This window comes from Chiloscyllium plagiosum, chromosome 15, assembly GCF_004010195.1.
Source record: "Chiloscyllium plagiosum isolate BGI_BamShark_2017 chromosome 15, ASM401019v2, whole genome shotgun sequence".
In the NCBI taxonomy this organism is placed as follows: domain Eukaryota; kingdom Metazoa; phylum Chordata; class Chondrichthyes; order Orectolobiformes; family Hemiscylliidae; genus Chiloscyllium; species Chiloscyllium plagiosum.
This window is the reverse complement of record NC_057724.1, coordinates 19,268,199-19,284,670: the sequence shown is the minus strand read 5'-3', so window position 1 is coordinate 19,284,670 and position 16,472 is coordinate 19,268,199. Positions and strand designations below refer to the sequence as shown.

At 39.7% G+C, this 16,472-nt stretch overlaps 1 protein-coding gene across 4 annotated transcripts in view; it reads left to right on the top strand.

Moving 5' to 3' along the window:
* diaph2 (diaphanous-related formin 2) overlaps positions 1-16,472 on the top strand; it is a 734,120-nt gene that overhangs the window by 610,906 nt on the left and 106,742 nt on the right. For all 4 annotated transcript variants that reach the window (XM_043704499.1, XM_043704498.1, XM_043704500.1 and 1 more), the window contains one exon: positions 7,356-7,491. In XM_043704499.1, the coding sequence (XP_043560434.1) occupies positions 7,356-7,491 (136 nt within the window). The remainder of the gene's footprint in view (positions 1-7,355; positions 7,492-16,472) is intronic.

Sequence of the window (16,472 nt, the reverse complement as noted above, 5' to 3'; positions counted from 1 at the left end):
TCCCTGGATGCTGCCTAACCAGCGTTTTTCCAGCAACACATTTTCAGCTCTGATCTGCAGACCTCACTTTCTCCTTTAAATTTACCTGGACCATCTCTGACACCTCTGTCCCCTTCCTGGACCTCTCCATCTCCATCAATGATGACCGACTCCACACTGACATTTTTTACAAACCACCGACTCCCACAGCTACCTGGATTACACCTCTTCCCATCCTACCTCCTGCAAAAATGCTATCCCGTATTCCCAATTACCCTGACTCCACCGTATTTGCTCCCAGGAGGACCAGTTCCACCACAGAATACACCAGATAGCCTCCTCCTTTAAAGGCCGCAATTTCCCCTCCCACGTGGTTGAAGATGCCCTTCACGTCCCGCACCACTACCCTCAAATCCCACCCACAACAAGGACAGAACCCCACCCCGGTCCTCACCTTCCACCCCACCAACCTCCATATACACTGCATCATCCGCCGACATTTCTGCTACCTACAAATGGACCCCATCACCAGGGATATATTTCCCTTCCCCCCCCTACCCGCTTTCCACAAAGACCATTTCCTCCGTGACTACCTGATCAGGTCCACGCTTCCCAACAACCCACCCTCCCCTCTTGGCACCTTCCCCTGCCACAGCAAGAATTGCAAAATCTGCACCCACATTTTCCCCCTCACCTCTATCCAACACCCCAAAAGAGCCTTCCACATCCATCAGTTTCACCTGCACATCCACTAATGTCATTTATTGTATCCATTGCTCCTGATATGGGGGGAGACGGACGCCTTCTCGCAGAGCGCATTCAGGGAACAGCTCCGGGACACCCGCACCAATCAACCCCACCACCCCATGGCCAAACATTTCAACTCCCCCTCCCACTCTGCCGAGGACATGCAGGTCCTGGACCTCCTCCACCGTCGCTCTCTCACCACCCGATGCCTGGAGGAAGAACTCATCTTCCGCCTCGGAACACTTCAACTCCAGGACATCAATGTAGACTTCACCAGTTTGCTCATTTCCCCTCCCCCCAACTTACCCCAGCTCCAACCTGCCAGCTCAGCACCATCCTCATGACCTGTCCTATCTGCCAATCTTCCTTCCCACATCCGCTCCACCCTTCTCTCCGATCTATCACCTTCGTGCCCACCTCCATCTACCTATTGCACTCTTAGCTACCTTCTCCCAAGACCCACACCCTTCCTATTTATCTCTCCACCCTGGAGGCTCCCTGCCTCATTTCCTAATGAAGGGCTTTTCCCTGAAATGTCGATTTTCTTGCTCCTCAGATGCTGCCTGACCTGCTGTGCTTTCCAACACCACTCTAATCTTGACATTGGGTATGATGGAAATGTGTTGCTGGAAAAGCGCAGCAGGTCAGGCAGCATCCAGGGAACAGGAGAATCGACGTGACGTTTCGGGCATAAGCCCTTCTTCAGGATAAAGGTAGGACAGGGGATTTGGGTCCAGAGTAGAGTAGAGGCAGATATGGAGTTGGGGTGAGGGGCGGTACCACCATGATATTGGGAGAATGGAAGGTGGATCAGATCTGGCCCACAGTGGCGGTAGGGGTGTGGGGTTGGGTGGGGATAGTTTAACTAGATCAAGGGAAGGGAAGATTTCAGCTCCCGAGGAAGTGAGATGTGTCTCGGGGTAAGAGGGTGGGGGTGTAGGGGTGGGGTGGTGTAAGTGGTCTAGTAAAGGTGTAGTTGAATGTTGTGAGATAAACATAAGTTCAGTTGGTATTTTGGAATTAGACTTAGCATTTAGTAGCATAACTTTTTGTCTGTAAGTATTTGTTTAATTTTATGAAAACCTCTGCATTATTCAATTTAAATGCAATCTTTCAGAGGTTTCCAAGGGTAGATGAATTGCAATTGGTTTCCAGGCATTTTCTGTAGTGTTTTCTAGGAGGGTTTTTCACAGCTCTTCAACACATAACTCCAACCCACACTAGGGTAACAGCAATCTGGCCGTATGAATATCTCGCCTAATTAAGATTCTTCGTGGGATTGACAGGGTCAGTACTTAGAACTTGTTTCCATTGTGAGACTGTCTAGACATGTCCTCAGAGTAAGAGAATTTGCGTCCAACTCCTTTGTCATACAGCTGCATGAGAGCTATTAAGAAAGTACCTCCATAAGATATGATGAGAGGGACATTTTTCTCAGAGGAGAATGAGTCTGAAATCTTTACTACAGAGGGATGCAGGGGCTGAAAATTTGAGGCTGAGGTCGACATTTCTAATCAGTAAAGCAATCAAGGGTGGCACGGTGGTTCAATGGTTAGCACTGCTGCCTCACAGCGCCAGGGTCCCAGGTTCGATTCCAGCCTCGGGCAACTGTCTGTGTGAAGTTTGCACGTTCTCCTCGTATCTGCGTGGGTTTCCTCTAGGTGCTCCGGTTTCCTCCCACAGTCCAAATATGTGCAGGTCAGGTGAATTGGCCATGCTAAATTGTCCATAGTGTTAGGTGCATTAGGGAAATGGGTCTGGATGGCTTATTCTTCGGAGGGTCGGTGTGGACTGGTTGGGCCGAAGCTCCTGTTTCCACACTGTAGGGAATCTAATGTAATCTAATCTAATTGTTATGAGGAAAAATGGAATGAATAGCAGAGCCAGATTCAATGGGCCAAATGGCCTCCTGCACCTACATCTTATAGTTTGCTCATTATTCTATGAAAATAGCAACTGATTGTCTTTCAGTTACTGCAATTATATTTTTAAAATGTACATATCCACTTCTTATGTCAAAATTCTTTCTTCTGATTGTCAACTTTTCTGATATCCATGCTTATAATGGAAATTAAATAAAAATGTACAGTGGATTTGCAACAAGAACCACACTACACTTTTTGTGCATGCACATCACAAAGTTAACCTTTGCACTATATGGTTTCTTCGGTTTGATCAATGAGATAAAGATTAATATGATGAGCATAACATTTAAATTTAGTATTTGAATAAATCTCTGTGGTATTAGCTCACACCCTAAAGTCACATAGTCATTTTATCATTTATAGCCAAGATTTTTACAACAGTTGCTGATTTTCTTCTTGAACTAGCAATGATTTTGTTGCTCACTAAGCCACTTTGCCTCCCATCTCTTTAACTTAATCACATCACTAATCTGTTGCAGTTAGAAGTCAAGTAAGTTAGGTTATGCTTGGGAATAAGCATTTGCTTATAAGAGAACAGCAAAGAAGCTATAATTGAAAAATGTCGGTCTTTAAGCCTAAATGGTTAATGTTATGAAATTATTTTTGTTCTGAGAGGCCTTAAGTTTATAAATGGAAATTTTTAAATTATTGCCATGACAAACATATTTCTCCCGCCTCTCAGGTTCTACAAATAGTAGAATTCATTGTGATGTATTGCAAAGAGCTTTTTTCTTTGGTGTATAAAATCAACAGCAATCTTTCATGTGTAGCGCTTGTTGAATCAAATCAGAAGGGAGAGCGAATTTGAGTCACCTGATGAGGCACATGACTAATCCTTTGACTCTGAAGCCATGGACCTATAATTTATATGTGACTCAGCTGTTCCTGTGTAGTAATGTCATATAATTGCTAAATGATGCAGCTGAGAAATATGTAACTTGGTCAACTGTGCCTGTACTAGATCTTTTGTTTGTCCTCCTATGCAGCCCCTTCCACGAAATCCCTTTCTTTTGTTATTTAATTTGCTTTTAAAAGTTACTGTTGAACCTGTTTCCATCACTCTTTGAGGCAGTGCATTTCAGATCACATGTTGTTGCATTGTTCTACAATCTTTCATATAGTGAGGCTCCATGTTTTAAAACAGTCATTATGCATTTTAATTAGTTGAATGTCAAAATTTCAAATGTAAGGTACAATTGCTTTTTGATAAGTTAGCCCCAGGTTTGTGGGAATGGACATGGATGGAGGCAGTATAGCAGCAAGAAGGTTCCTAACTGCAGCCGTGCTACTGAAAAAGCTCCTCAGCAGCAGACGCGGCAGGTAGCCTGATGACAGGCAGCCAATTTATGTCATAAAAGCCCATTTTTCTGAAAGTTGAGTAGTGTCTCCACCTTCTTCCCCCCCCCCCCCCCCCCCCCCGAATGCTTACTCTCTTGAGACTTGATTAACTCTAAAATAGTTAAAGTTTGCATCAGGTTGTGTTCTTCATAAGTTTGACGAGAAATCTCTAAAGAAAGACACTTGAGTGGAAGTGTGGAAAACTGATAAGAGATGAAGGGAAAATTGAGTCTTCTGATGTCATAGAGAGAGTACAGAGAACATGTGGGGAAAATAATCATAGAATAGAAATAATTAAAGAAGAAAACCACTCGCTAAATGGAAACTTTCTAGAGTAGACTGAGCACAGTCATAGGGTTATAATGGCATTTCAGACAATTAATCTCTACTTCAGTAAATAACAGGAAATAAGTTTCATTCATGCAAACTAAAATTGAAAGGAATAAGTCCAGGCTACCATCAAAATAACCAACAGAGGAATACCACCGGCTAATCCAATAATTTCAACAACAATAGTTTCCTGCCTCAGAAATTGTTCTGTTGCAATGTTAGCTATTGTGCTTTTGGAGGAGTTGGTGACGACATTACAGGTACATTTCATGGGCCACAACGATGTAAAACAAAAATAGACATCCAAGGAAGATTTAGAAAAGTATATCTTGACTGTTTGTATAAAATGTTACATCAGTATGACCGGTTTGAAGTTCTCCAGAATCTAAGGAGAGCTGGCACATTTGGTTGAGATAACTTTGAAGTTAGTTTGAAGTGCCAAAAGAAATTTAAGAAATCAGTATGATGAAGTTGCTGAGGGCTTATTGCCCAACAAGATCCCAAGAAAGTCAATTCCTGATAGCAGTAACAATTACTTCAGTAGTCAATTATCAACCTTTCTGCGAGGACAAAGAAATGATGGATGCTGTAAGACGATGAGATTGATGCCTATTCAGCTGAATGGGTTCTTTTTATTCTTCAAATTTCTTTTGTTCCCATGTTACTGTGTTATTTGCAAAAGATTAATTAGTTTATTAAATCTGCTAAATAGCACTTAGACTTTTCTTGGTGAGAAAACAGATGAAATATTCTTCAATTTCAATCATTTCGCAAGAAAGTTTGAATATTAACAAAGCAGACGAAAATCTTCCATTTACGCAGCCTTTCACAACCTTCAATATTCTGAAAGCCTTTGCAGCCGATCCATTACAGCAGAGTCATTTGTAATATTGGAAAAGTGGCAGGCCATGGGCACAATAAGCACTCTGATAATAACTAGATAATCAGTTTGTGATGTTGAGGGCTATTTATTAACCAGAATGCCAGGGAGAACGCCTGTGTTTTTCTTCAGTTGTCAATCCCATAATCACGGAACAGTTTACATACACCTAAGAGAGCAGATGAGGCCTTGGTTTCACTGCCACAGCATAGGTTTTGTACCCAGATCTCTGTATGGAAATTGAAAACAGCCATACACTGCACTTTAGAAAATGCAAGTGTATTCCACCTCTGCATATTTTTGTAAAATAAAAGAGGAATTCTTAGCCTTTTAGGTGGCACTTATTTTTGTTGTTTCATTATATAAGCATCTGTGCAAATTCCTGACACAGTACCTATCAACTTTTTTCACCCTATAATATAAGAATTTTATTGTTTGACACGCAGATATGGTAGTATTGGACCAACCATTCTAGTTTGTTATGTCATTCAGTTTTATGCTCCAAAATGCCTTGAATTTGGCCAATGATGTGTTCAGCAATCCTTGTTCAGCTGGAATATTCCAGGTATTATCGTTCTTAATCTGGGCTGTCAGATTTTCTCTTGTGTATTTTAGAGGAACAAAATCCGACAGGGCAAAATAACAATACTATTGAGGTAAGTTTGTATATATGATGTGTAAAAGACATTATTCAGGATTTTTTTCTGCTTGCCACACCTGACCTGGTGAGTAAGAGAAAAGCCATGACACTGACCTGGTTGACAACCATTTGACCAGAAAGAATGTTGGCCTCTCTCCCTTTCCAATAGTAAGGTTAGTGGCCCCACTTTAAATGTGGATAATATCTCACCAAGATGTTTTGAAACTATGGACAAGCTGTGACTGTATTATTTACTTTAACAGCATTCTGAGACAGCTGCAAAATGGGCTTTCATTTTGATTACATGTCTCCATTCTTGTGCCTAAAATTTTATCTAACTTGTCAAAAAAGCACATCTTCAAAGCTTTGTTTCAGATTTTATTTCTTTAATATTTAGATGTAGTTTACATTTTAATATTTAAACTAACTGCATTCACAGTTTACAAAGAATTGAGTAGCTTCAATTACATAATTATTTAATTATTAAAAGTTGGTTAATTATTAAATCTAATTAAAGTAATCACTGTGCTGCAGTCTGTCTGCTGAATGCCAACACCTTAAGTTCGACTCATTTTTTCACCTTCCCCCTCTCTTCTTACAGTTTGTAATAGCATGGGAAGATAACAACTCTTCTCAAAATGATGAATCTTCTCAATAAATTTTAACTAGTTTATTGCAACTTCTTTCAAGGGTAATACTTTAAAATCTGAATATGGGTGTTGCTGATTTTTAAAGACCTATTTATAATAGAGGTGCCAGTTTTCATTTGTTCCGAGCCTGCACATCACACATTGAAAGTGTTTGAGTTTAAAACAGCAATGGTTATTACTTCACTTGCAGCTTGATATAATACCTCTTACCATTTGACCTTTGATTTGGCTGAGGTAGCAAAGTGAAAAATTCACAATGAATTAATTTAAACATGTGATACCCAAAGTACAAATTTGAAAGTAAAGTGAGATACTGTTCAATTTGGGTAAATATTTTTAAGCCATAAACTGAGATTGGTTAGAAAGTGTCCCAGCTGGTGTAATAACAGTTATGATTTATTTCTTCATCCATAACTCGGAAGTCATAAATGCAAAATGGTGGCACCACATCCAGAAGTCTTTCTGATATCTAATCCCTTTGGAAATACTGTCATTAGTACTTTGAATGCTGTTATCATTCTACATTCTGCCACAACCACCTTTCAGATATACATTTCTACAGTCTAGTATGGACTGCAAGGATCTGTTATAGTGATGAGGACACATTGCATTTCTACAACTATTTCTATGTAACAAGAAAGTGGTATACTTTATAAGAGAGACTGATCATAAGTCTCATTCCTTCAGGATCCTTAGTTACTCGGCAGATATGCCAATGACACTGAGTCAGTATTAACCCTTTCAAGACCCATATGCAACAGTTACTAGTGGATGTTCTTGTAGTTTATGATGATGGTGATATGACAATGCCAGTTTATCTGTTTAGAATGTATCAGTAACACAAATATTTGCTTCTTTAAAAAAAGGAAGCACTGAAAGAAAACATTAAGAAGAGGGAAATTGAAGAAAAGATCAAAAGAGCAAAGCTGGCTAAAGAGAAAGCAGAGAGGGAGAAGTTGGAACGGCAGCAAAAGAAGAAACAGTTGATTGATATGAACAAAGGTAAGGCTTTGGCATTAAAAGTAAATTTATTTCTCACAAGTGATTGTTGAAGCAGAAGTATCAGGAATAGCAGCTATTTCTTGGGGAAACCTCTCGGTCTGTGGCACTCTCATTGCTGGAATTCTGCCTTATTCCTATCCAATCAGTTGCTGATTCTATGTCCTAGGTATACCAGTGATGTGCTCATTGTCGTTGCGATTCAATTTCTGAGATGCTCCAATCTTCTGTGATAGAATAGTGCAGAGGTCAGTGGGGAGCAGAAATGGATGGCGAGGGAACCACTGACCAGAAAGAAGTATTTTCCTTAAGGCTTTAGGGCTTTCTTGAAAAAAAACGTTGCACTATATGGGCACCAAATCATGCTAAATGGTATAAATGTAGAAGTTTGTGGGGCTTGTGACAGAGTGTCTTGCTGCAACAAATCATTTGCCTGAATAATTGACAGAAAATTGTGAAAACAGCAAATCCAATCATTGTTTCTCATTGTGAAACTCTACTTGACTTATTGTTTTCCTAACATCAGTTGGCAGGAATCACAACCATGTAGAAATGAGTCCCAGATTCCATGAGTCTTCTATACACTCAACAAAGCTTCAAGCAAAATATGAGGTTATTTATATAATGCATAGTAATGGTTTGTGCCAAATGTTATAAAAATATTTCTCTTCTAGACGAATACTCAAATAAATATGTATTCTATGCACAGATATTTTGTTCATTTTTTAAAATTCCATCTATCCCTATACTTCTAAATAAAGGCAGCATGAGGTATGACAAATTCTAATGAAATTATGCACTGATGTATGAATGCTAATTGTCTACAAAATTTACTGATCATAAAATTTTCAGCATAATAAAATGAGAGCAGAGATTTTGTTCCAACCGTTTACATAAAACTAGTGTCAATTCCGTTGTCAGCTTCTCCTTGATTCAAGGATAATAGCTAATCAGATTCAATGTTTCTGTCAACAGTCTTGATGTGACTAAGCAGGTCAATTTTTGACTGCCTCATCATTAACCTATTAGGACTCGAAGCTTAGTGCAGCTTAATGGACAAATAGCTATTCTGAGCCATTCGTAGCAGGCTCTTTCCACAATCAAAGCCAGCGTTCCCATGCATTAAGGAAAACACCAAAGTGTCTTTGTGGCATTTTCTTTGTCTTCCATTGGTCTGTTGTCCATTTGAGAGTTGGGAGAAGAGAATCTGGTACAGGAGACAATTTTTAGCCATGTGGATACAATGCCGAGTCCATTGAGATTATTTGTTCTCAATGATATTGTGTCTGGCTTCAAGAAGGAGACTAGCATTTGACAGGCTTGTGGAGTATGGGAGAATCCAGTGAAGGTCTTACTGATGGAATTTCTCTCATCTTCATATGTGTCGCTGATACACAGTCCAGGACTTGGTGCTCCGCAACTGCTCAATACACTCAGACTTTGTGGAGTTCTTGCTTGTCAAGCATTCACTGCTGTGGCTTATCAAGATTGACCCTGTGCAGTTATTCTGGGGTTATATCTGGTGTCCTTTGAGAGAGGTACAAGAAGTACTCTAGAGTCTCACCCTCAACGTGCATGGGATGTGCAATATGTGCCTGAGCAGCTGTGGGTTGATTGGAATTTTGAGAATACTCAGAGAAGCTAAGTTTCTTGTATTCAGAACTGAAGATATAGAGAGTGGCTTGCAATTCTGATGCAGATTGAGCAATGAACCTGCTGTCAAATGCAAACTGTAGATTACAGATATCTGTTGCCTGTGTGTAGATTCTACACAGGGACTTTTGGGTTCACAGCCTGAAATCCATTCTTTATCCTCAATCACCTCAAAACCTGTCAATTTGACCCTCTTTGAATCTGGAATGTGACTGAATTCAATTTGGGTACCTTGGGGCTCCACCATTCTCTACATAATCTTAAGTGGCTAGTGGTCAGGATTCAGTGACATGTCAAATGACTGAGATCACCTTATTGCTGCATTCCTTCTATTTCTGCAACCACTGAGTTGTAGGTCTTCATTTGTCTGGTCTATTGTTGAACCATAAATTGTCTAGCACCTTTCCCTGACCTTGTTGCCATGGATGGCTCAATCAGGTACAAGGACATCCTGACCGCATGGCTTAAGAGATCGTTGGAGTGCACAAGTTTTTCCCACCACGTCAAGGTGCTGATTTACAGAATTCTTCACAGCACGTTTCCACTTTCTGTAGACTTTTCTTCAAATAAATGCCTTGATTTAATTCAACGTATTGTTTCCCCTTTCCTGAAGTAATGACTTCTTGTACAAATGATCTTTCCTATGTGTAAAAACCTTGTGTCAGTCATTTATTCTACTCCAAATAGATAATTGTTTAAATCTAACCTTGCACCTATTTCCATGTTGGAAAGAGATCATCAAAAAGTCTAAATTTTATTTCCCCTATGGGCATTAGTTCCTTCACCACGTCTCCACAACATCATTAGAGGTGCACATTTCACTGATTCTTACCATCGTGGCATATTTCAACACAAATCTTGTCAGCATCATATTTAAACTATGCTTTGTCAGACCTCACTATTTCACTACTTTAGACTGATGATAATGTTTTGATATGGATTGTGACCAAATCATAGATGCAGGAGTCAGGCAGTGGTGTTGAGAAGAGATTAGTGGTGCACGGAGAGTTGTGGGATGTTTAATTAAATGCTAATTTCCATATTAGAGATCAGAAATAGGTTTACTCTGGCGTGGTAGCTAAATCTATGGTTCATATACTACACAATTAGGCTGTTTCATTTTCTCTCATTTTATATTCTGATTTCATTTCACAACTAAGTGTTCTAGTTAAAGCTTGCATACATACTGGCATCTCCTACAGAGAAAGTTATTTTCTTAAATATAATTAAGGCATTTGTTCAAGCTTGTGGAAAAAGAAGTTCAAATTTCAGCAGTTGTGTAGTTCGAGTTTTGAAGATATTTCCTCCACCCTCATCACCATTAGTAAGTATGAGGAATTTATGCATTTTTTTTACTATTAAAATCGACGCTATCTAATCACCAGACTAAACTTCCACTAGAATTACCCCTAACCTAACCTGATTACTCCTCATTCTTTCCAAACTGTACTCATACCCTTTCTGTGTTCATTTTGTCCTTAAGAACATCTCCTCCATTTATACTTTATTCCCATTTAACTGCAGATGAACCAACTTTTGTTCGTAGTTTCCAGGTTAGCTGATAGTTTTCTCTTCAAGTACTCTTCCTAGTGCAGGAAGTGAGATAAAATGGTGGCACAGTGGTTAGCACTGCTGCCTCACAGCACCAGGGACTAGGTTAAATTCCACCCTCAGGCAACTGTGCGGAGTTTGCACATTCTCCCCGTGTCTGCATGCGTTTTATGCCACAATCCAAAGATGTGCAGGTGAGGTGGATTGGTCAAGCTAAATTGCCGATAGTGTCCTGGGATGTGCAGGATAGTGGATTAGGCATGGGGAAATGCAGGTTTACAGGGATAGGGGAGTGGTGGGGGGGGCGGGGGGGGGTGGCGTTTGGATGAAAATGGATCTGGGTGGGATGCTCTTCAGAGGGTCGGTGTGGACTGGATGGACCGAATAGCCTGATTCCACGCTGTAGGGATTCTATGATTCTATATCATCTCTCCCATAATTAACCCCTTACTCAAAAAAATTCACCCAAGCACATTTGTAAACCAATGCCCAAATTCTAACCACCCTTTCTTTTCATAAGCCCTTGAACATCTCAAAATCAGGATTCAAGAGGCTAGATTTAAATTTCTCTATTTTTGGTGATTGTGCACTCAGCTGCTGAAGTCATACACTTTGGAATTCTCTCCCAAAGTAGAACTATCTCTCATTCTTCCTTTATGATGTTCTTTTACAATTTCCTCTTTGTTTGAGATTTTTGTTATCTGCCCCAATGTCGGCTCATGTGGCTCTGGCTTTATAACATGCTGTGAAGCACCTTGGTATGCATTACAGCCTCAAAACTGCTATATAAATGCAAGTTGTTTGAAAAAATTATACAGGAAAAAAAATCTATTTTGGTGCAATTTTGTCAACATACTGGAGTCTTTGGCAGAAGGACTTCAAAAAAAAACTTGTTTTATTGCACTCTATTGTAGAATGATTGATTCTACAATTTTACAAATTGGAAAAGGTTTACAAGCTTAAATACTGTGAAAACAATAAAGCAGTCATCCTATTTAATCAATGCTGGTAAAATGAAGATGTCAGATAAGTCAAATTGAAAGCAGTTTGTTAATTCATCCTTTATGGTTCAGAATATGTTGATGAAAGGCTAAAAATATTCTTTATTGCAGTATAGTGAAATTCAGGATTTTATGATGTACCATGTCATTGAATAAGCACCTAGTGAAAGGTGACCAGTCACTTTATATTCTTAGTAACTTTATGATCCTTCTCTCTCAAACCTATTATCCAAATGGACTTAAATTGTTTGTGTTACGACAACAAAGTAGAGGCATAAAAGGCTTTAAGTCAAAATTGGATTAAAGGAAGAATCTGTAGGCTCCTTTATTTAATAATTAGGGTGTTTTAATACACACCATATTTTACTGCTATCTAAACTAAATAGTTCATTGTGTACAGTGACTGATGTCCCCCTCTTTTTATTATTTTCAACAAACAACTTGCATTTAATCTTTGGCACTTTCTTTATTGGTGATCCCAAGTATGATTAATGGCTGTCTCAATACAAAGAACAACTTTCTTTGTCTTATCACCGTATAACAAAAGGTTTGGTCAGGTGGAAAATGATTTGAAAATCATGGCCAAGATTACAAATGGAGCATGTATTCTTGAGCAGTACTGTTTGAGTTAATTTCTTGCAGTAAATACCACAGAATATATTTATTGTTGTAGCCAGGTAGGGAGGGTGAATCAGCTCCCTTTGAAACCCCCAAGCTGACTGAAGCAAAGATTTTAAAAATTCTTTTAAGCACTCTGCTGTATCGCACTTCAGTGAAAACACAAGTAACGAGATCAAAATGAGGAAACCATTTCTGAACTTGAATGAAACAAAGAATTTTATTGCTTACAAACCCTGAGTAAACTAATAAAACCCAATACAAAACGCACACAAATTAGAGCATAAAGTTTTTTAAAAAGTATCTAATGCCAAAAGAAAGGTAAAGAAAATGCAGTTTATAATGTTCTTAAAGTCCCTGCATGTTTTAGTTAAACCTGAGACAACAAAGGTTAAGTCAATGTCCAATAGCCTCATCAGTACCAAAATTTCTGGAACCTTATGTACTCGATGAATGAGAGTTTCTCTAAGCTTTGTGATGATAAGGAAAGAGGAAGAGAGAGAGTCTTTCCTCTTTGTCATTACCAGTTTTTGTCTTTCTCCCACTTCCTTTTCTGCTAATTCAGCTACATAAATATGGTTCTTTTATGTATTCCCGAGGCTTGTTTCATTGTTTTTGCAAAATGGATAGTTGCAGCCAACCTTTCATGTCCATTCATGCAACTTATCAGATCAATACAAATTGACAGATGGGAATTTCCTGACTTCTGACTTAGTTCACTGGTTTCAATGTCTTACAAATAAAACGATCATTTCACTTCAAAGATTTTCATTTATTCCACATTAGTCTCCTAAATTTGCCTCAGTCTATGGTCAGGTGATCACTACAGCCATTTCCAGTCCATGTTTCTTCCATATTAAAACCCTGAGTCCTTGAAGGTCTTGGTTATTAAAATGAGATGAGGAAATTGAAAATTGATAGTAGTTAAATAGAGACTATCTTGACATTCTAACAATCCTATTGTGTACAAATAATAGGCTCAGATTAATTTTTGATCTCTGACTTTGTACCCACTGTCATTCTGTGAAATCATTGTAATTGTATAGCACCATATGAATTAAATGAACAGGAGATTTGTCAGAGTGTTTCTGCATTTAAAAGACACTGCTGAAAGTTTAGAATCGACCTCATTAAGGCCTGTCTAAGTTGCTTGCTTCACCACTGTCATGAGTGGAAATAAATTGTCACTCAATCTGATGACGACAGCACTTTCTTCACAGCACAGTCGTGGCATCTTTGCCAGCCCACTGTATACTTCATTTATTCAACTTCCACTCAAAGTTACCAACTGCTACTTATATTAATATAGTATCTTTTAATTTAGAAGCCTCAAGCCTTCACAGGGATGCAATCAGGTAAGAGATTTTGCCCAGCCAAAGAAGACGACAGTGGGGATTAAGAAGCTAAAGGACTAAAATTTAAGTTTGATGCTAAAAGCAACAGGGAGGTGGAAAGTTAGCAGTTTAGTGAGAGAATTCGGAACCAAGATAGTTAAATGAAATTTAATTATGTTTTTTGTTCGTTCATGAGCTATGCCAATTCCTCCTTAACCCAGAGGGAAATTAGAAGTCAACCACATTCCTGAGAGTTTAGAGTCACATGGATGACCATAAGGATGACTGCTTTCCTTCAGTAAAGGACGCTAATGAACCAAATGGGTTGTCACTGGTTAAATGGTCACTATTAGCTCTTTATTTCGTTTTTTTTAAACCATGATGCCATGGTGGGATTTGAATGCATGTCCCAGAACACGAGCCTGGGTTTCTGGATTACTAGTCCCATGATATTGCCACTGTCTCCCTCAAGAGCTGGTGAAATCTCAAACGGTTCGCAATAGTCATAGGTTACAGCAACAGAAAGGACAAAGCCATTGTGAGATTTACGTGTAAAAGTAAGTTTATTTTATTTTCTACTGCTACTCAATTAAAAAAAAACTTTAAAAAAAAATCAGAAATGCAATAAGTGACAAGATGATAAAATAAGCATTAAAGCATGTGAGAAACTGTTAGTCCACCCACATGTCTTCAGAAGTGATTATGTTCTTCTGAGATTAGGTAGATAAATAGGATCAGCAAACACAAAATTATTAAAACAGTAACAGGTGTCATGTGTTATTAGCCAATAATAAAAATCCACTAGGCATTGATGAATTCCATTGTGAGAGAGCCTGCCATTAATAATGGTTATCCATCCTCCTTACTAATAACCAAGTTATCTCTCGATGAAATTTCAATACTTTCTCTTGAGTGTCTGCAGCAATTTATAAAGAATTGGTGTAATGATTGTATCACTGGCAAAGCCAGTATTTGTTGACTATTTCTTACTGTCCTAGGTTCGCTGGTGTTGAGTCACTTTCTTAAACCATTGCAGTCAATATGGTATAGATATACCTGCGATGCTATTAGGGGGAAAGTTTTTAACTCAACAATGGTGAAGGAACAGTGATATAATTCCAAGTCAAGAATGTATATGGTTTAGAGGGGAGCTTGCAGATGGAGTTATTCTTATGCTTTGACTGTCCTTTTTAGATCAAAAGATAGGAGAGCAGAATGGAGCCATTCAGCCCATTGAGTCTGCTCCATCACTTAATGAGATAATGGTTAATATGATAACGCTCAACTTTGCTGCCTTTTCCACATAACCCTTGCCTTATTGGTTAAAAAAAATGTCTATCTTCACCTTGAATATTCTTAATACTCCATCTTGATATTCTCTGTGATAAAGAATTCCATAGATTCATTACCCTCAGAAACAGTCCTTCTCATCTCTGTCTTAAGCTCGCAACCCCTTACTCTTGTCCTTGATTCTCCAACAAGAGGATGCAACCTTTCCACATTTACTCTGTCAGGTCCTTTAATCTTTTATTTTTCAATAAGGCCTCCCCTCATTCTTCTGAACTCTAAAGATTACAGTGCCACGACTCAACCTGTGCTCACAAGAAAATCCCCCCATACCTGACATCAACTGAGTGAACCTTCTCTGGGTTACTTCCAATATCAGTATACCTTTCCTTAAATAATGGAACCGAAATTGTCCACAGCACTCTCGGTGTTGTCTAATTATTGCCTTATATGTTTTTGCAAGACTTCCCTATTTTTATATTTCATTCCCTTTGAAAAAAGAGTCAACTATCCATTTAGCTTCCCTATAACCTGCTGAATTTGGATGCCAGCTTTATAAGTTTCATGGATGAACATCTCAAATCTGTTCTACAGCTTTCTGTGGTCTTTCATCATTTACTATTTAGCTCCTCTATTCTTCCTTCCAAAGCAGTAACACCATATTTTCCCAAACTATACTCCATCTGCCAGGTTTTTAATCATTCACTTAACCTGTCTGTATCCGTCTGCAGACTTGTCTTCCTGCCTACATTTGTGTCATCCACAAACCTGGCTATGGTACATTCACTATCCTTATCCAAGTCATTTGTGTATACAGAGGAACCTCGATTATCCAAACAAGATGGGTGGGCACTATTTTGTTTAGATATTCAGTTAATCGATTCAATGCCTTTCCTCTGGGGCTCGGGAGTTTTCTGTTAAGATTAGGTTCCCTATTGTATAGAAACAGGCCCTTCGGCCCAACAAGTCTATACAAGCCCTCCGAAGAGTAACCCACCCAGACCGTTCCCCATATTTACCCCTGGCTATGGGCAATTTAGCATGACCAATTCACCTAACCTGCACATCTTTAGATTGTGGGAGGAAACCGGAGCACCTGGAGGAAACCCACGCAGACACGGGAAGAATGAGCAAACTCCAACAATCAGTCACCCAAGGCAGGAATTGAACCTGGGTCCCTTGCGCTGTGAGGCAACAGTGCTAACCACTGAGCCACCGTGCCGCCCTGTTCAGGAGAGTAGGCACACCACACATGAACCCAGGCCCCCCCGTCCCCTCCCACACTCCAACAATCAGTCACCCAAGGCAGGAATTGAACCTGGGTCCCTTGCGCTGTGAGGCAACAGTGCTAACCACTGAGCCACCGTGCCGCCCTGTTCAGGAGAGTAGGCACACCACACATGAACCCAGGCCCCCCCGTCCCCTCCCACCAACAGGCCCCATCCAACACCGCCCCGGCCTGCCCCCAACACCGCGCTCTCAACACGCCCGCCCCCCCCCAGGCTGCCTGTGGCCTGCTTGCAACACTGCTCCCCTGACA